This window comes from Parambassis ranga, chromosome 12, assembly GCF_900634625.1.
Source record: "Parambassis ranga chromosome 12, fParRan2.1, whole genome shotgun sequence".
Classification (NCBI taxonomy): Eukaryota; Metazoa; Chordata; class Actinopteri; family Ambassidae; genus Parambassis; species Parambassis ranga.
The window spans coordinates 11,663,164-11,684,818 of NC_041032.1; the positions used below are offsets into that span (position 1 = coordinate 11,663,164).

Below are 21,655 nucleotides of genomic sequence, written 5' to 3' on the forward strand. Positions count from 1 at the left end.
CTAAACAAAGTTTTCTACAGCTTGTTCTGCAAAGCTTTGATAATCGAGTTAACAATGCAACAAATAATAAAAAAAAAACACATCTGTGATTTGACCTAGAGATGTACATTTGTGCTTCAGATGGCTGTCTGAAATAATTATCTTTGTGATTCGAAAATACGAAACTGATGTTGGAGAGTCGTGCACTTGCCTCCTTGTGTGTACCCACACTTACACTTACAAAATTGAAACCACAACACATACACGTATGAAGATTTCAAAATGCATTCTTATTGTGTCGCTCACAGATTCTTGATCCAGAGGAAAACATTCTACATTGCATTGGAGCAGCTTCTCTGCCAGAATCCAGGATTTATCTTTTAACATGCTGTATCCGCATTCCCCTCTGTCTACTGTAGCTCCTGTAGAAACTGTGATTAAAGAGAAACCACAAAGTTGACTCCATTCTGTAATTTATCTTCATCACAACACAGAGGGGCCATGTTTTGACTGTGACAAATTATTGGTTGTGATTGAAATGATTGAAAAGACCTAAAGAGCAGGTTTGATTATGTGTAATTCGGTGTGTGTGAAGTTTATATGGTCTTGGTAAATGAAATGCTTTGGTTTAGAAGATGCTTCTCTCTCACCAAAAAATCCTTCATGTGCTTTTTCTGCAACAACTTGCACTCTGATTTAGTTTTTAAGCTTGTTTTTGTTGGGACTCATTGACTGCACTAGCTCAACTTCTTCTTTTTCTTATGTTGGTGGAGTAGGTGGAAGGTGGAGTACGGTGATTTGCTGTCCCATCTTGTGGCACAAACAGAAATCACAGTTCACTTACCATACCAAAGATACTCTAACACAGAAGGCAGTTCATTACAAGCTGGTGTGAAATGATGTTGCTGCCGTTCAGACAGTGTTAGGACTGCTGTCTTGGGTTTATTTAGCTTGGGATAATCAATCAGTGAAAATCTGTGCTTCCATTGGAAATGCAGGATCTGTCGTAGTAACAGTCAGGTTCAACCCATGTGACACATATAGCTTCCCTCTGTGTCTCTTCAGTCTTGATGTTCACAGTGGAGGACAGTAAAAAAATGATGATTCTGGCTTTCACATAGCCTGACACCAGATGAACATGAATGTGGAGAGTACAGAGAAAGAGAGAAAGATACAAGTGAACCCTCTGAGCACTAAATCACAACTTCCTGACTCAGACAGTGAGTCCTATCTCAGTGTGACCTGCAGTGTTCCAGCTTTGGATAAATCATGTTTTTGGTTAAAGGGACAAATTAAGTAGGCAAACTGAAGGCCTTACTGGAGAGGTTTGTGAGCTATGAGACGAGTGCGGTGTAGGCATAAACCCTCTCTAAATACAGGGCTGGAGCCATAATTTGACCCATACATATGACCACGTAACTCTTATATGGCTAAGTGGTCAGTTCAGAGTCAGTCTTTAAGTAAATCTCAGTTAAATGTCTTTGGATCCAACGATGTTTCATGTAGAGGTTACCTGAGGTGACAGGTTATTATTATTAAAGGTGTCAGTATGCAAACACTCGGTACTCAGTAGCATCTACATACACGCATCACAATGTGACGTGGTGTCAGATGTCGCCACGGATACGGCTGCTGTTTGTTTACTCGGTCTAAAAGCAACTTTTTACTGGGCAGTTAATGGAAGTCTGCCCCCCACTGGAGCAGCCATATGACAGCTTATAAAAGACAGCTGTCATTTTTTGGCAGTTCACTAAGAGCTGATTCAAATCTTCTGGGAGCTCCAAGATGAGTTCTATTCCTTGTGTCACTCCGATTGTGTACATGGGAAAGTAAATATTGCAATAATTTTGGTTTGATTGAGGTCCCATGATGTCGACTGTAAGGGTAGAACATCACTTTATGATCATAGTGACGGCACATGCACTTTGAAACTGCTACTCATCTTCTCCAGGTTGCCTTGGAGCAAGAAGTATTAAGCAAAAATGTTGATGAAGATTCTCAGTCATCCAGGTCATAATAACCAAAAATGTAACTTTCTGTGGAAATTACATTTATTAAAGCAGATATTGTATGAGAGCACAATATTTCAGATAATATACCAGACTCCTTATACCTACAATAAATATACAATATATGACAACTTAATCAAATAATAATAATATAATAATAATAGAAACATTGAGGAAATATTAAGCCACATTTGATCCATGGATGAATTTAAAGGTGTAGTTCCCTTTGCAAAAATTTCTAAAATCTACCAGAAAAGTACTTTTATATCAGACTAAATATGTGGCCTATATTCAATAGGATTGATCATGGATATATTAAGTCTGGCCACCTGTTGGTACACTTTCATTAAACTTTCAGCCCCTGACAGTCAGATCCAGCTTTGGGAATCCCAACAAGTCAGAGTTTGTCCCTGAAGCAGTTTGCTTTTCCCGCTCTGAACATCTCCTCTCCAAATAGCGGACTCCATGTAAAAGAATTCAAAGCGCAGCAGTTGTAGGCGTGAAACTTTCCCTTCAACTTTTCCTCCCACCCCCAGCCAATAAGAGGGCCGGCTCTGATGTATGGACCCCTCTGATTTGCCTGAGTCTCCTGTCCGCGGAGTGACTGACAGCCTGGGGGAGGGTGGGGGGTGGGGGGAGACTTTTTTTTGTGTGTGTGTGTGTGTGTGTGTGTTGCCCCGCTGACTTGAAGGGGGCTCTACGTGACGACTGAGAGAGGGGGCAACACTTCAGCTCGGGAGGCGCAGCGGTGCAGGATAGTTGAGACGCGCAGAGAGGAGAGGAGCAGTGCGGGAGAGACGGTGTCCATCCGTCAACCAGCTGGAGGAACCCACACTAACAAACCCTTATGGCTGCTTGAGAAATAACGATACACCCCCCCTCCCCCTTTTTCTCTCTTTCTCTGGGACGTTTTTTGGCTTTTAGTTTTTTTTTTGTCCTGACCAGAAGTTGTTGCAAATCTAATTAGTTGCTCCAAGTTGAATCCACTTGCCGTGGACGTCTCTGGCGGTCATGGATACCCATATAAGATGGAAAGTTAAACGGAGGATAAGGGACGCCCAAATCACTTTAGCGGTGATTTTGCTTTTTGTCACGTCGCAAGCAAGTTCAGGTAAGATGCAGCTGCGCGGTGTGGATCTGCGGATACACTTTGAAAAGGAGCGCTGCACTTAAAGAAAAACTTTTTCCTCTCAGGTTCCAGTGGATCCTTGCTGTCTGCCCCTCCTCCTTTTTCGGTGCATTAATGTATTCATCTGTCCTAAACTATGGGACAGTAATAAATGGTCTTTATTATTCTCTCACTGCACAAGTTTTCCACGCTTGCAGCAGCATCAGTATTTGTCCTGATCATATTTTTTGCATGTGATTATAAATCAGAATCACCTTTTTTTGCAGAATTATTGCCATGTTGTGATTGCTGTGCTTCACTTTAGATGGGTTTTAGTCTTTTTTCTGTGCTTTTTGAAAGGATGAGAGGATGAGAGCTATCATTTTCATTAGAGGGAGGGGTTGAAGCTCCTCTGAAGTGGCAGGGTGGAGCTGCCTTAAGACTCAGACATCAGGGGGGACGCAGCTTCTAAAGCACTGGGTCCTTCGCTCAGGCTCAAAGAAACACATATTTCACTAATTGCATTCTACAAATTCTCCTCATGCTTCTCTTCTGTAACAGTTATGCAACCCATATTTTGAAAATCCACATGTAGAAATTTGACATCAGTTCGTGGAAGAAGTGATTGTTTTTTTAATCATTACTCCAGGGTGTCACTGTTGAGAGGTCATGCAGTGGGGGCCTGTAATGTATTATTAGCACCTTAAGACTGCCCGGCATGGGTGGTGGTCTGCTGTTTGCTGTGAGACTCTTGACATGGGACTTTGAGGTGAACAGGTGGCTGCTTCTTCTGTCTGCTTCGGACAGTTAGTTTAGACCCTGATTGTGCTGATGGTGTGGATTTTGTGTACAGTTTAAAACTCTCTTCTCCTAACAGAAAACATATGAAGCCATTTTACAGGCTCACATACTGCTGAACGTATAAATAAATTACTGCAGCTTGTTTATTTTCATGTCGCCTATAAACTCTGGTTGTTAACTGAACACAACTTAGATCACTTCATAACAGTTGGAGGCAGATGATTTTTTTTTCCAGTGACAGAGGAGGAGTTTTGGTTAAAGAGTCTGAAGTCATTTTGATGCTGAAGGCAAGATTTGATCATCTCCCAAAAAACTCAAGAGACAAGAGAGAGGAACCAGACTTTTGTAAGGGATCCTCAGGGGTGCTGGTACACTTCCTGAAACTTGACACTTGACACATGCCAAATGGGAAACACACAATTTAGACTAAGTACTAGCAACATGCCAGCTACACACAAGTCTGTCTATTTATTATGTTCATCAAATTCATCATATCATACGTTTTTGTGCTGATTTGCTTTTATATATAAAGTGCATTATTAGATTACATTTCTTCCAGAAGTGTGTACAGTTTTCCCTTTTTCACTATCAGCATAGATAAACAGTAATTATAGACAATTTGCCAGTTTGTCAGGAGCAAAAGTTTTGTCTTTTGACCCAGACCTGATGACCTCTTACCCTCAGGGAGTATGTATTCCACTGAAGGCTTGCAGAGGCCTGCCCAGACACCCTGTCAATGGATATCTGCATCTCTCAACTCTTTGCACATTATAATTAAAATACATGTTAAAGACAAGCCCTTTCCCTGTTTTGTTTCATTTTCATTATATTTTCATAATACTCAACTAGAGGGCAGCATCATCAAATCATATAATTTTTTTAATATAAAAATGAGTCAGAAAAAAAATTCAAAATTTATTAATAAAATGGCATTAATTGACATTTGACATCACCACATGGGGGCAGCAAAACAAGCCAGAAACCACAAAGCATGTTGCTTTGTTTACTCATTGACCTCCTCAGCCAGCAGACATATAAAAATGGGTTGTCTGCCAAGTTTTCTAGCCCTCCACCAACTCTCGAGGAAAATGTGCTTTCTTTATGTCTTAAGCTTTCTAATCTTTCCACTGGGCTAGTTAGCTAATTGCTAACTTTTAGGTCTGGGCTAGCCTAAAACAGCCAGCTAGTTCCTGCAGTAGAAAATCACCTAAAGTCCATGGAAACAGCAACAGTGAGCAACATGCTGCAGCCCGGTCATTTCCTTACTATTTTTTAAGGCTTGGCTGGTGTCAAACAGACAAGTCTGCAGTCAAACATAGATCACAGGGCTACATTGACTTGCTGGCATAAAATGTCATAAAATAAAAGCATGAAATAGCATCGACAAACCCAGCCCTAAGAGATACACTTAGCATATATAAGCATATAATTTGAATTTCAATTGTTGAATATACATTGAATATTTTTTGGATGCTACCAGAAAATCTGAGGTCATCTAGAGGATGAGCACACTGGATGTAAGCCGAGCTTTGTTGGTTGGAGTCCACAGTTCTTTCAGGGAGGTCATCTTGCCATGACATTATGGAGAAATTCTTACTTTAAAGCTATGTGAATGGTGGCAGTAACAGAAGGCCCATAAGACATAATGGTCAAGAATGAAAAGAGGGGTCAGGGTTCAAAGGTGAAGGTTGGGACTTTCAGATTACCACCGCTGTCAGGTTTACAGTTTCATTGCCTGAAGAAAGGAATTTGTGTTGTTGTAGATCCTCTGGTTCCTATTTCAGCAGAAAACTCTCGACTCTTTGGGGTGAAAAACTCTTGAGATGCAGAATCAAAGTGATTCAGGCTGTTCTCTTTCAGCGGTCTTTGTGGCAGCATATTGGCTGTAGACCAAATGTAGCTCATGCTCCAACAGTTTTCCTTTATGTTTCTGCTGAGTTGCTTTTTTTAACTTCCTGAATCTATAGACTCTTTTCACAAGTCTTGGAAAATCTGTTTTGACTGTGGTTTGTTGTCATTAATTAACAGTTATTGGTTAGCCTTTGTCCGTAACAGACCCTCACACAGAACCGCGACCTACTTGAACAGGGTATTTTAGTCATCATAAAGACTGAAATAACATTCTTTGAATACCTTGTGCAAATGAGAACAGGGATGGATTTTAGCCAAAACTGTCCATGCTGCTGTACGGAAAGGGTTAGCACATGTGCCATAGAATAACTAAATATTTTAATGGTTTATAAATAATGCTATCTCTTAGGAACCGATATTTGTTAAATCCTTATATACGTTTAAATCGGATAAGCAGAAGAAAGCCTTGCTGTTTCACTGAGCTCCTTCCCATCTGGATTTGATAAGTTCCATTGTGCTGTCTGCTAAGCCCTCCAAAAAGCCAGAAAAAATGTCTTCCAGATGTTTTCTTCCCATTCTTGGTGGAACAGGGGACCATGAAAAAAAATACTGTTGCATTTTTTTTTCAAGAAAAAAAATACACCATTCTCTGCTAGTTCTAGAGAATATTTCTAATCAAGTAACATCTGCAGTCCTACAGCGAAATCTGTAAAAATAATAGCCAGCCAGGTTTGCACATACACATCCTGGGTCATTAAAGGGTTCTTTTTGTTTAAGCAAGAGCGACTTTATGACGGGGTTAAAGGTCAAATACAGCTGGTCCACACCTGGTTTTCATTTACAGTTTCTTTACATTCGAATGACACATCTTCAAAAGGAATTTACGTGGATCGGTCATTTGTACCGTTTTCGTCAATGGGTATAACATTCTTTATGAGGCCAAAAATATCATAGAACTATAATTCATGTAGAATTAAAGAAAGGGCATTGGTGTACTTTATTTATTACATTTTGTAATCGAAATATTTTTACATGGGATTCCAATAGGCTGCTTTTTACTTACCATACCTTTAAGTGGCAATCCTCAGGTCACATCCAGCTCAATCAGATAAGTGGTGATGAGAAAAAACTGGCTCCTTGTGTTTGTGCCTATTGCCATGGCGCTGACTGAGGAAGGAATCTGAGTTAGCCAGGCTGTGGGGAGAGGCAGTGACCCTGCAACTGCATGTGCCACTTCAGCCTGTAAATGCAGGCTTTGTGGAAAGGACTCCGTAAATCAGCTCTAATGCCTGATAATAACACGGAAGATAAAACAAAATATGCGGGACAAGTTTTTGACCCAGTGTCAGAGTTAAGGAGATCCTTTGTGCAGCACAAACAGTGCATTATTTGCAATATCCTGGACAGTATATCGCCTATTCCTTTCCAGACTAATTAATGGTCAAAGAATTGTTTTGAACTGCTCAATGGTGCTCTGTTTTCACGACAGACTGTGCTTGATTTGAAGCCAGAAGTGTTCTTTTTTAGTAAAACACAGACATACAAATATTTCAGCTTCAAATGACAACTGACAAGACAAGAGGAAACAAAATGGAGATGATGCTGTTTGAAAATGTCAACATGTGCAGTGATCAGTGATGTAAAAGTTGGATATGCTGCCCCATGATGCAATGCGCACTTCTGTGTTTGATTATTTAACAGTATGCTTTGTGGCAGCGTGTGGTGCATGGCAGAGTAAAGTCTGGTCCAGACTCACAGGCCGAGTGTTCTCTTTAGCTGGGAAACAGTGCTTTTCTCTGTAATGGGGTATTATAATCATTGAGCATGGAAAGCAATGTATGAGTCATCCTTTCCAACCCCATTCCCCCTTTCCCCAGCCCGAGCTCAGCCACAGCCTGGGCAGCAGGAATACTGAGTGTAAGCACTTTCCTTCCTACTAATACAATGGTTTTTGGTCTGTAGACTGATGGATTCTATTTTTAATTTATTAGGTGACGACATTAGTAAGAGTTGGAACAGTTAGACAACTAAGACATGTTTTTGCTCATTCAGCAGCATTTTGTAATTAAGCCAAAGACCTAATTAATTTGGTGTTGTTGCAACAAGAGGCCTTGAGTCTCACCACAGACACTGTGTGCTAAAGCAGACCAAACCAGGAAATGTGGGAGACAGATGACGAAAAGAACTGTACCATCAGAGCTGAACACTGCTGTGCCCCTAGATATTAAGCTTCATTTGCAGAAAATTCATTGTCACAAATGTAGCATAACATTGATAAGTTACAACTGAACCAACCAGGTTATGTAGCTATGCATCCTCGTGTGTCTTTGTTAAAAAAAGACATCTAAAAAGTCAAGATTTGTCCTTGTGGTGGCCAAGAAAGCTGCAGGAAAGGCTGGAGAAGGTTACCTTACATGTTTAATGCAATAAGTCCTCCATACATACGTGACAGACATCACAAAGCAGCATATATGCTTGTGAGGGGAGAGAGGAGCTACAGAGCAGATGGTGGTAGCCTGACTGTTGCTGTTTTGTGTCGGTTTAGGCAGCAAAACGTCAGGAAAAGATCATGGTTTGGGTTTAAACAAACTCTTTTAAACGTTAAGGCATCTGCAACAAGCTTCTCTGCCTTTCGCTTGGACAAACTCCACCTCAGCCACCAGATGTGGGCTGTATGAGTGCAGGAGGATAGGCTGGTGTGATCTTGTGTAATGAAAAAGGGTCTCAAGGCTTCTCCTCTCTTTGTGAGGTGTTTATAAAACCCAGATGATCATTGACCATCCATCTGTACCTGCTGTTTATATGTGACAACATGTTTTCACATATAAATTCTACAATAGAATATAATAACAACTAGACACAGTGATAATACTTCAATATGTAACCAAGAACCATATTTGCCCAACAGTAGCCACAAAGGGACTCACAACCAAGTACTCACAATTAGCCAGCAGCTGAATTTAATTTTGTATAACTGATGACTCATGTGAAAAAGCTGATGTAGTTAAAGTGCATATTAACTGCTGTTCACTCACAGGGTTGATGTAGCCTGTGTATGACACTGGTGCAGTGTCAGTTTAGGAGATGAATTGATCATCGGCTTGGCTGTCACTGCAACTTGTGACTTGGCACCACATGAGATAGAAAGGATTGTTTTCCCTGGAGGCTTAAATTACAATGTGTATTATTACTATTAGAAGAACAATGATTGATAACTTGAATAGTCTTAAGCACACTATCAACACTACAACTGTCTGTCTAGATACTGTACATGTTTGATTATAGGTCAGTGAGTTCAATAATAAAGCAGAAAGCCTTTGTGTATTTGCCGCTTTAATGAATGTGCTGCTCAGGATTGATAGGCTTTACTGTACTTTTCTCAGTGCTGAGGGGAAACCTAATTATTTTGCAGGGTTTCTGCTTTATTATAGTGTGTCAGCTTTGGAATAATACTTTTCTGTGAAGCTGGGTGAGAGGAAGCAGTTCTGTAGGGCTCTCCTTTATCATAAATTTCTCAACAGTCTGCCATTAAAACTGTATCTGCTGCCTGAGAGACAGAATAAGGGAAAGTCAGGGACACATAAAGTAGGCACTAGGAAATAAAACTGCTATTATAAAAAGGAAAATAAACGAAGCTAGTGAGGAAGAAGATGACACAGAAGGTGGAGTGATCAAAAGAGATAACAGCAATCATGCTTTGTGCTTCAAAGAGGAACCGTTCTCTGCTTTTCGTGCTGTAAAATGAGCGTTCAGAGGTGCACCGTGGAATCTTGACTCAGTTTTTCCATCTTAGTCTGTGGTGGACGGCAGGCAATGATTTATCTTCACTGCTGTGAGCTGCAGTGTGGAGACAGTGAAGTAAACCATCTGGTATTCCCACTGTTAAAGCAATAAGAGACCAGTTAAAGCCCTGAGCCTCAGAGTACACAAGAGAGGATCTGCTTAGAAAAACTTTGTGTCTGGATCGTCTTTCAGGTGTGGTGTGTGTGTCTGTGTGGCTTGTGTTTCTTTGGCTCCTAGTCTTTTTTCAGCATCTTGTCTTGTAGTTAGAATAATGTATGAGCTGATCAACACCGGGGAAAACAATGCATTTGGTGTATGAACCCGAAGACCTTTTCATTCTTGTTTCTTCCTCCCTGCTGCTGTTTCCACGTGCAGCTTTCTGCCTGGGTCACTGGGTCAGTGTCCTGAAATGTCTGCATGGACTCTGGCCAACAAAAAGAAACTTGACCGATTCAAGTGAAGTCTTTTACAGACTGAATTTCACTCATCGGTTATCTTTGAAGGTTTCCGCCTTAGAAAATATTGTATTTAAAAACAAAGCAGCCGGCAAATCATGACTGCTATTGCTAATGCTAATATTATAGCACATAAAAACATCATTTTAAACTGTGTTCACTGAATCAGACAATCACATTAGCATGTAATTTACTTCCATATCTAGCTGTGATCTTGTCCTAATGTGAGCCTCACAGAAATCTGTCTGACTTTGTCTTAGTAGTCAGTGTAAGAAAAGGCTATGTGTGGTATGCTGGTCATCTTACAATAACACATAAGGACACATGTCTCATCTCTTCTCATTGACCACCAAGGTCCCATGTGGTCCACTGGAGGCAGTGGGGCTTCACCTCTCTGTTGTCTTCCAGTTCAGGTATGAGCTTAGTTTCTCCATATGTTACATGCTGGCAGTAAAGTGCATCCATGCAGTGTATGTAACGTGCTCAATGTAGCATAAGCGCCTGCAGAATGATCCCCCTGTGTGGTCACATGAACCCCAGAAGCAGGGTCAGTGCAGATGGGGATGTGTCTCAGGGATGTTTTCACATTTTGGATGTGGTGCGTTAGTGTTTTTCAGGAAGTGTGTGTGACCCGTGCAGCATAATATTGCAGATGATGTGACAAATATTGTGATTAATTGGATTGTTTAATGAGCTACTAACATCTGCTCCTGTCACTGTAAATAAGACCTCAGAGTGTTTTGAACTGAGCAAAAATGTATTTTTATTGCTTATGAATTCCATTTTTAATATGTGAGAGTCTGCCTTCCTCTATTTAAAGTTACATAGTCTCACTTTAAGTAATTAAAGTCAGGGCCCTAATTGTAACCTGCTGTACTCCCGGTGAGGCTCCAGCTGCAGAACAGTTGGCTTCAAGTTTTATAAGAGAACACTGTCTGTGATGCGCCCTAGGTGGGGGAAGTCTCTCATTGGGTATTCTTGTTTTCAGCCGTGCTGGTTTCCAAGACAGGCAGGGTCCTCTTTATGGCTGCTAATTACTCCTTGTCCTCAGCGCCAGGTCAAGCATGTGCCTGGAGAGTTAGGCCTCACTTCAGGAAGGGCTGAAGGAGGAGGAGGATAACGGGTAGCGAAACAGGGAAGAATGTTAATCCAACCCCCCCCTCTCCATGAAAAAGTCCTAATTCACTGGTCCGGCACCCCTCCTCCTGTCAAATGAAATGGTGCCGCCTGCATTCAGTGAATGTTGTTAGAGAGTCTCTGTGTGTGTGTCTGTGTATGTATGTGTGCATTTGTGGAAATAAAGGGTAGATGGATATTTAAGGGAATGGGATCCACCACAGTTTTGGCACTGAGCCGAAAGCAGGATTATGAATCTGGCACTGGAGCTACTGTTCACATAAAGGGAGGGGTGCAAAGAAAAGGTAGAAGGAAAGAGAGTCGTCAGGCAGGTAGGGAGGGAGGGGAAGATGTTCATGTAGCGTTTCACCACGCCTTTTAAAACAACTTACACTTAAGCTATACTTTTATGAATTCATTATCCTTTATGCAGCACCCTCATCCAACCCATGTCTGACAAACAAGCCCATAAAAGGCAGAGCACAAAGTAAACCGCTCCTCTTTTAGCATGTCACATCAAACATACACCACTCTGCAGACTGATTTATACATTTCATTTACAAGTTTTTTTATGTGCACATGACGTGGAAAACCTGACTTTAGGAGTAGTGGTGGGTTTTTATAAAAGAAAAAAAAGTTGAAGACCCAGCAAAAAAGCACATTTGTGTGGATTTCATCAGCTATACGAATATGAATGGATCCTCTAACCCATTGAACTTCTTGTTACTGAGCTGTAATTGCATTACTTGTGTACAGCAGAAGTCTGGTGGCTGATTGAAGCATTGCATGTTGGAATAAAGCTCCACTGTGTGCTGCTGCAAGCGCTGCATGAATTACATGAGAATTACATTCACACAGGAATACGTTTCTATAGAGCGCTTAAGTCTTAAGGGATGCACTGTGTTTACCGCACTGCTTACTTATGTCATATTCTCTCACGTGAAAGTCGTTAAAATAAGGGGTCAGCAGATTGCCCGCGAGCAAATGTACACAAGACCGTGTCAAACAAACAGCTTCTGTGTATGCAGGGAGGACCTGCCTCTTAGATGTGAGGGGCTGTGGTCAGAGGGAGAAGTATTTTTAGCATCCACTGCCAGAGGTGTTGGTTTCTTGAGGAACCTGCCATGCTAAGTGGGTAAACATCTCAGCTTAACAAGGTGGGATTGAGAGCCATACCTGTGGCTTAGGATGTGGTCAGGATAGCTTCCACCGGGAGGTCGGCTGCCGGTGACAGAAAGGGATGAATGAAGGTGTGTGAGAACATGTCACTCAGGGAGGGGAAATGCATTGATAAAGCATTATGTGGAGTGGATTAATTATTATTTTTAATTGCTTTTCAGTAAAGTGTTTTTGTAGCTGCATGGATAGTGACCTATCCCAAAGGATTCCAGATTTTAGATTGAATGATTGGAGTGGATAAAAGCTTCTGATTTTTCCTGGGGTTCGATTTTGCCGGAGTGAAACAGCAGGGGTCATGAAACGGTTAGCATCAACTGGATGCTCCTAATAAACCTTCTCCTTGTTTTCTCCCCTGCGGTTCTGAAGTGGATGTTATTATGATGTTGATATTGTTATTATGACAGCCATATTGTTATGATGTATTGTGAGTGGATGCTGCTGCTGCCTAAAGGAGTTTTGTGGAATCATTTCTTGATAGGTTTGTGTTGTTGTGACCTAATAAAATGTTGTGGCTGGTTGGACACAGCTGATCGTTGGTGCCATTAGCTACTGTGAAGACATACATGCTGCCAATAAGATAGCAATTGTAAAGCCATGATGGCAGGGATTGGCCTTGAAATACGCCTGTAGTTGGAAAATATAGTTTTATGAGTATGTGTAGTAAGGGCTGTGTCCAAACATGGGGACACTGTGTGTGGCAGGAAGGGTCTGCACGAAGACGGAAAAGGGAGGTGATGGCTGACTGTTTATAAAGTGCTGGGAAACACTATGTGAACATGACTATCAGATTGTCATTTGCATTAATCGGCCTACTCTTAAGCTCCATCATTTACACAGTGGTCACTGGTAACTGTAAGATAGTCCGTTCCATGCCTTGTTTGGACTGCCTCTGCATGCAGCCAGCAGTGATCAATGGATCTCTCTCTCCCTTGGATGTTGGCAGGTTGTAGAGAGAATTACTGTTGTGGCTTTTACAGGGAACATTAGTGGGTGTCTGAGAAAAGGGCGAGAAGAGAGGGATTTGTCTTTGGTCGTCCACAGCCCTAGTTAACAAAAAAGTCACTTTGCTTCGGGCTGTGAAGAAGATTTATTAAGTTATTGTTGCATTTGTTGTGATTGATACGTTTGTGACCAAAGACAGAAGACAAGTAAAAGAGTTGTGTGATTATGTTGAAAGGTTGACGTCAAAAACTTATTTCGGTTTGTTGAATATTACAAATGGATAACAGCAGTCCAGATTAAATCATACAACGCGTGCCTGATTTGACTCTGTGGTACCCATTGTGACAGAGGCGATGTCATCACTACTGTGGACTGATATCTGGACATGTAATGGGGCACCTTCTACAAAGAAGGGGTTCTTATGCCCTTTATGGGACCATGACTAAGGTCATGACCTTATCAATCATCAAACCTATCATCAAGGGTTCATGTTGTAATAATTGTGTGGTACAATTTGGTCTCAGATGTGGACGAGCAGGTGATAATACTGTAAGTGGAACATAGAAGTACATTTCCCTGTTGACAGTGTGACATGTTGATGCTGCGGAGCTCTCATTAAATAAGCCTCTCTCTCTCTTGATGATGAATGATTGACACTTTCTTGGCTTGTGGGTGCGTGTCTGTCCGTCTCTTCATTGTGAGCTGATGACAGACGGAGCCGTCTTTTTTTTTTGTTGAGACCCTCCACCTGCTCAGAGGCCCTGTCATCCTGTGGGGCGGGCTGACAGGAATATGAATGCTAGCGATTTATTTGACATGCTGGACAAGGTGGCTTTTTGAAACATGTGGGTGGGGTAGGCTAACAGATTTCTTTCAGATGTTGGTACAAGTTCTGTTTCTGCCAAATATGACCCCTGCGGTCTCTGCAGATTTGTTCCAGAGTTTTACGTGTTTAAAACAGCTGAGGTGTGTTTCTATCTTATTTTTTTTTTATTATTAAAAACTTAGAGAGTCTTTTCCCCTGTAGATAATGTGGCAGACTTCAGTGGGTGATTTTCACTGCACAGCTGTAGAGGAACACGTGCAGCCAAAGCATTCGTAAATGGAAACCTCTGTTTCAGAAGTTTTTTTAATTGATCCGTGCTGCACGTGAGTCATGCATAATGACATCCAGCTGGAGGCCGTTGCAGAGCAGTGCAGGCTGAAGCATTATTTCGATCTGCCTGTTCGCCTTTACACCCTTCTCCGCAGCTCTCTTACTTTTTGTAGGATGGATGTTTTTTTTGTTTTTTATTGTTTTTTTTTAGGGATGTGTGTGTGGTCTTTTACCTGTGTGTGTGTGTGCTTTTAAACTTCTCCAAGGTGTCGCCTTTGACAGGAGAACATAAAAAGCATTGAGGAGAATAGCACAGCATGCATGCTTTTGTTTTTTTTATTTCTTAAACTCCCATGCCATAAAATCATTTTATTGTCCTTTTTAGTTTGTTTCTTCACTTTTAGTGTTTGTCTGCTTTTAAAACACCCTCACAGCCTGTCTGTCCTTATGTGACTGTCCCTATAGACGTGACCCATAGTCTCTTTTTCTGTCCCCATCTTTTTGGGCAAACCCTGACACTAATGTGTGTGATTGTGTGAGCTTGCTGTGTGTGCATCTGGCCGTAGGAACAGCTGTTTGTCCTGGGTGGTTTTGGCATGTGAGGGTGCGGTCCAGGGTCAAACCTCATGTCACATTGTTTTGACCCAGTGTACTCCTGCGGTGGCCTGGTTACAGCCGGGACGACCGGCCTGAGAGTGTGCAAATTGCACGGTTGTGGTCTATGGAAGGCAGCGGTAGATTTAGCATTGCAGGGGAATGGATGGAAGGATGGCTTTTGGTGCAAGTAAAACCCATGATCATAGTGATCTATAAATGGGCACATCTCTGTTTAGCGCCTGAATGGATAACAGAAATCTTCTCTACACCACAACAGTGAAGCCTCTTGCTGAGTAACTAGTTGTCTGAGTCAGCAAAAAACAGAAAATAAAGAAATGTGATGGGGCAGTATCTATATTTATCCTGTATAAACAAAGAATGAATGGTTGTAAATTTAGCAAAGTGCACTATTATATGACATGTCCTATTTTTATGTATAAAAATCTAATGTGTTTTTTTGTCTCTCTGTTTGTTTCTTTTTCCTCCCTGTAGCGGAACCAGCAGACCTCTTGAAGATTTTAGATTTTCACAGTTTACCTGAGGGTGTTACAAAAACAACAGGTTTCTGCTCACATAGGCGGTCAACACAAGGACCCGATGTAGCTTACAGAGTATCCAAAGACGCCCAGCTCAGTGCCCCCACCAAACAGCTGTACCCAGGTGAGTATCTGACTCAACCCACTGTATCTGAAAGTCATTTAAATCAGCCAGTTTTCCCCCCCTATACCACCATCTAGCTTAGTCACTGCAGATGTTGCATCTTTCCCCAAAGTACTCTACAGTCTTGCCATCTGGTCTTGTTTCCGACCTTTCACCCCCACCTCACAGTAAAGAGCAGATATAATGTTTTAACATGGCTGCAAGGCAATTAGTATTTGCCCCCACCTAACCTAAGATTCTTTCTTCCCCTCTGGGCTGCAGTTTTATTGGCTCCAGTAACTTGATTATTTATGTCAACTCTGCCTTCAGTTTATGGGTCTTCGGGGCAGATTCCTCCGCTCAGACATGTGCAGTATGCAGGAACACTTTCACACAATCATAAGAGAGAGAAATATTGATAATGCATGTGATCCAGCCCTGTAATATTTGATGTTGAAGGGGAGCTGGAGCAGTGAAAATGGAGGGGAGGGAAGTCTGGGGTTCCACCTTTTGCCTTGTTCTATTGTGCTGACGTGGCTTTGAGTTAGTGCTCTGTGGTGCGCTGCAGTTTCCGCTCTCTCTCTCTCTCTCTCTCTCTCTCTCTCTCTCTCTCTCTCTCCTCCCTCTCCCTCCTTCTCCCTTTATTTTCCCTCAAGCGTCATAATTTTTCCCTCTATCATTTCTCCATGACTGCTGCTTCCTTTGTGTTTTGTTTGTCCAGTGTGATGTGCTATACTACCATGATCTGTATCTCTGTATCTTTTCTTACGGTGATCCAGTGACAGGGACGGCCAATTTTCTGAAAATTATTGCTTTTTCTACAGCTGCTGCTGTCTAGATATCAATAAATGAGAAGCTAAGCTTCCCCAAATCCTTCTTCGGATGCTGGCCTGCTGTCAGATGTTACACTGGCCTTGGTGGACCTTTGATCCTTGGCATGAATCTTCTTTCGGGTTTAAGTAGAGCCACAGGGTTTCTGCGGCCAGCGTGCCCTCACATGCTCTCCAATCAAACAAATACTCTTCACTTTGATGCTCTATGACAGCATAGCCCCATATGAGGTTCTGTTTAGACACACACACACACACACACACATGCTATAATTACACACGTGCTGCTCTGGATCATCCGAAATAACAGTCTACATAAAACAAACCAACTGGCGGCGTTCATAACAGGCACTGCACAGTCTCAAGGTGCAAACAGAATAACTAGCTGTCTGTGGCTTTAGAGCTTTAAAATCCACTCACAGCGTTTGTGATGTGGCTCCTCTCTCGCGCTGACATTATGAGAACATACAGCTAATATATTCCAGACAGCAGCTTAACTAGTGAGATCATTTTATCCATTTCTTTTTTTCCCCTCCTTAACTTAGTTTGCTACTGAGTTATGACCTTTGGCCCAATGCCTCGATTATCAACACAGCTTCCCAGAAGATATTGAAAATGTATAGAACACAATGGCAGGAAAAAAACACTCTCGTTGTATTAAATTGGTAATAAAAACCACAGTAGCTCTGATTGAGAAACACCCTGGCCCGTGACCCCACAACCACAGACAGTCTGAGATGATGTGTTGGAAAGGAGCGAGTGCAGACATGCAATCATTAGACAAACATGTGGAAGAGATGATTCATTTGAAACTACAGTGGCAGAGAAAACAGAGGGGGCCTTTCTTACCTTTATTATATGAATGAAAAATGAAGGAAAAGGCCAATGAAACTGTCTGCTCACTTTAACTTTCATGTCACAATACATAGTCTTGTCCTGTTTCTCTCTGTGTCCACATAAATCTCAGACAAATATGCATGCATGATTATTATTAAAATACCTCCAAATATCTGTCTGGTTATAGTTACGAATATAAATAGGAAATCATTCTTAAAGTCAGTAGCTCACATAAAGGAACTACTTAATTTTTAATTTGCATGATTCACTTTTGAAGAATGTAGTTCTGCTGACAGAAGCTCAGACTGTTGGCATTGTGAGCATAGGAGCTAACGTGCTAAGCAAGTCTAGCCTAGTCTATTCAGGCAATTATTTCTATCACTTATTATTTTTACACTTTTTTAATAGTTGCACACAACCTAATCTTGTATGGCTCTTTAATTTTGGATAGATTGTTCCTAAGCTGCAGACATGTAGCTGCAAGCTGTGTTGGACGTCCTATCCTTACCTGTCCATTAGAGCCCTGTGCTCTCAGGCTCAGTCACCTGCCTGTGATACACATCCTCATTTCTATGTGTATCCCTCTGCACAACAACAAAAGGGCTCACTTTGTCTCTGCAGCAATATGCAGTCTCAGTGGAATGCAGCATCTCTCATACAGAAGAAAAGGATTTGGACACAGTGTTGACTGAATGACCTATTACAGGACGTAAGACTTTCTAGCCCATTTACCTGCTTGTGTGCACTCTGACAGACTGTAGAGAGCATCAGTCAAAGTGCTGGCATGGCTCCTGCTCCTCCCTCATATTTGAGCTTTTCTTTGGGATTCTGTGAGCTTTGCAGCAGAAGAAAAATAACTAACGTGCCAAATCAGTCACAGCAGGTCAAACCACTCTCAACTTGACTTATTGTTATTTAATCTGCATGGAGGGAAATGATGGACTATGCCTAATTGCGTGGTTCAGATGAGACCTTTTTTGGCCTGACGCTGGTGATGCCAGAGTAAACTCCCAGGACGCCTGGCTCCACAGTCTTTCCATCCCCAACATGTCAACACAGACACAAAACTCACTCGCACTAAATGAGCATTGAGGTATCTCTCATCTGATGGCCTGAAGTTGCAAGTTGAGAGACACATTCCAGAGAAACCAGAGCTTTTCTAAAGGCCCCCTCACCACCACCACCCCACAAACAGCCTGTCCTGGGCATGCAGCGCTGACTCATTGTCTGTGTGATAGACGTGGCTCATGTGCAAAACGGATGTAAAACCTTCCCTCTTTCCATTTCATGCATTTCATGTATTCAGGCACTCACAGTTTTTGGTCTTTGAACGTCTCACAGTCCCTCTGAAGCATCTATCAATTAAAGCAATGTTTCTCATATGCCAAGCAGAATTCCTGAGGGAGAGCACTGCCAAGGCATGTGCTATCCGCATGATGTGATTTGATGCCTGGCATTAATGAAGGAATGATAGAAGACAAGACAGGAAGGAGAACAGACTTCCAGATGCTTTGGTACTCTTTGGTCTCCTCTCTTTTACTTCTCCCCTCTTCTGCGCCTGTCTCCTCTCATTCTCAAACTGGTGGCAGGGTAAGGGGCTTTGATGGCTGCACACGGAGCTACAATACCACTGCAGCCACAAACCCTGTCTCTCTTTTCCGGCCGTCTGGAAATCTCTGCTCTGCACATACCGAAGCAACAGACTGCTGCTTCAACTGGAATCCAAGTGGTTTCTTTTGCTTATATATGGCCGGTTTCTTGTAACATTAGTGGCTTTTATATAGCATGATTACCTCTATTTTTCCTAAAGGAAAAGATCCGAAAGCTGTGCTTGCTTTAAGTGTTGTCTGACCTCCACATTAGTTGGCAGTGGTCTCTTTGGATACTTACGCCTGCCATCTTCCTGAGGTCTTCAGAACTCCCCTGCTAAGGGGATTTGCTTGCATATGTGTTCAAAATGGAGGAAATAGTCGAGCTGCACATTAGAACCGTGCAGATGGAGGCTGACATCTTTTTCATTTCTGTTATGTGTTTACATACCAATATATTGTTGGTATTTCCATACAAATGTGTCTCTAATCATTTCTCCTGTAAAAATTTTTGACTCCTCACTCCAGCATCTGTTCGATCCATCAGCTGTGGGAGAGGAGAGAAGTGGAGAGGAGGAGTTTGAAGAATAGTCTCCCAGGATCACATGCTTTTGTCATTAATGCTTCTCATCCTGTGCTGCACTGGAAAATATCCACTTTTTCTTCTTCTAACCTTTTTTTCTTTCCAGCTAATTTTCAAATTAATCCTATCTTCTTACATTCTTCTTCTTCCCTCAGATCCAAATGATCTTTGTCTGTTTTTGCAACATTTCTTTTTATTTGAAGTAACAATAAAACCTTTATCCTGCCCCTTCATACCAAAGATCACAGTACATCTTCTAAAATAATACAACCACCTGAACACAGACATAGAATTTCAGTCCTCTTGAGAGTGATAAATAAGTACTGCTACTTATAATAACCTTCCAAAACTTTTGTCTCATTTTTCTAACCCTCCACCCATCCTGCCAGGTGATGTCTTCCCTGAGGACTTTTCCATCTTGGCCACGGTGAAGCCTAAGAAGGGCAGCCAGTCCTTCCTGTTGTCTGTGTACAATGAGCAGGGCATCCAGCAGCTCGGACTGGAAGTGGGCCGCTCCCCTGTGTTCCTGTACGAGGACCACACAGGCAAACCCAGCCCAGAGGACTATCCCCTGTTCAGAGGAGTCAACCTAGCTGATGGAAAGTAGGTGCACTCATCTTTCACAAGGGTCAGGCTTTGCTTGCAAGTGGGTTTTTTAGTGGTTTAGCAGCACCTGGAGCAGGTGTAATATAATAATTTTATTCCTCATATATGCCTGGAGTCAGTGTGGAATTCCATTTATATCATAGAAAACTAGTATTTAAGAGTAAAATGAGATTCTGTTCTATTCCAACAACGAAGGATATAGTTGAATTTGAACAGACAAACAACAAAAGGGGCCCCTTAGCCTGTTAGCGCTTTGTAATTGGGCAGCATGTAACCCAGTAAGTGTGTGAATTAACTTTACCTCTCATTCCAGGTGGCATCGAGTGGCCATCAGTGTGCACAAGCAGACCATCACCCTGATTCTGGACTGTAAAAAGAAGACCACCCAGAAGCTGCTCCGAAGCCCCCACCCCATCATTGATACCAAAGGAATTATAGTGTTTGGAACAAGAATACTTGATGAAGAAGTCTTTGAGGTAGGCCTTAAATGGTGACTTTGAATCTGCTCATTTTTAAATGGTATAATTTTGTAATTTAATGAAGCATTCAGGACGGTCTGTGTGTGATGGCTCTGTGCGTGCTGGGAGCTTGTTCCTCACTCAGCATTTGATTAGTGCATCTTGACCCTCTAATTTTTCACAAATGGAGCAACATATCTTTGTAGACAATACTTCTATACTTTGATTTAAAGTCCTTAAATGAGAAAAATGCTAATTAGCTCCAGACACATTTTTCTGTAGTGCAATTGATGGTCAGACCCACAAGTCTTTATTCTGCTTGACATGGAGCACAAAACAGAGGACTGGTTGCATCTGAGGATGAATCGCCTGGCCTCTGCCACCCACCCATACACATGTGACACACACTTAATTTTAGGTGCCAACTTTGCCTTTGACATTTTTAATGTGTTTTCCCATTGGGGGTGGAGCTAGATATCATCTGGGTTCAGTGCAGATATCTGTAAAAAATAAAACTGGCTAATATCTCCAAATATCCAGACCTATTAATAGCTCTGCACACCTGAGGCTGGTTATGAATATTTAATTTTGGATTGAGCTGTCCTTTTAAACCCATGAGACTAACTTTGTGGTTTCATGTTTGAATTCTTTGCTGCAACATTTTTGTTTACACATTTCCTAACAAGCGGATGCATGTTATAATTATAGGTTCATCTTTTTTCACCCTTTTTCTGCTTATAAAAGCTTTGTGTCAGGAGATAAAAGATTTATTTGACTTGTGCCTGATATGGCTCAAATACCATTTTTACTTTGTGTGAAGCATAGGAATTAATTTCTATGGTTACCATGCCAAGCTTTTGTGCATATATTTGTGGCTCTTAAACATGACCCTTGTGAGGGACACACACACACACCAAAACACACGGCACAAGGCACAAGGAATAGTGTTGTCTTTGTCCCGACAGGGTTGTGCTTGTTTAAAGGGGGATTACTCTATGAGGCAGAGGCCCTCAATAATAATTAGTAACAGAGGCTGACTGATGTGACTGATGCTGAGCCAGCTGACCTTTCACCTCAGCGAGAACAGACCAAAAGAATGAAATATGACATCACCCCCCCTCCACAGTCACTAAAGATAGATATATGATGGGATATAAAACACTCAAGTACCAGATCTCCTACAGGAGGTTTTTACCC

General features: G+C 41.8%; 1 protein-coding gene across 2 annotated transcripts in view; it reads left to right on the forward strand.

The window, feature by feature from the left end:
- Positions 1-2,719: 2,719 nt before the first annotated feature.
- col5a1 (procollagen, type V, alpha 1) overlaps positions 2,720-21,655 on the forward strand; it is a 57,948-nt gene continuing 39,012 nt past the window's right edge. The window contains exons 1-4 of one of the 2 annotated variants that reach the window (XM_028417149.1): positions 2,720-3,099; positions 15,409-15,576; positions 19,784-19,997; positions 20,314-20,476. In XM_028417149.1, coding sequence (XP_028272950.1) covers positions 3,000-3,099; positions 15,409-15,576; positions 19,784-19,997; positions 20,314-20,476 — 645 coding nt within the window. In that variant the 5' untranslated portion in view covers positions 2,720-2,999. The remainder of the gene's footprint in view (positions 3,100-15,408; positions 15,577-19,783; positions 19,998-20,313; positions 20,477-21,655) is intronic. The other variant, XM_028417148.1, reaches the window with a different exon arrangement.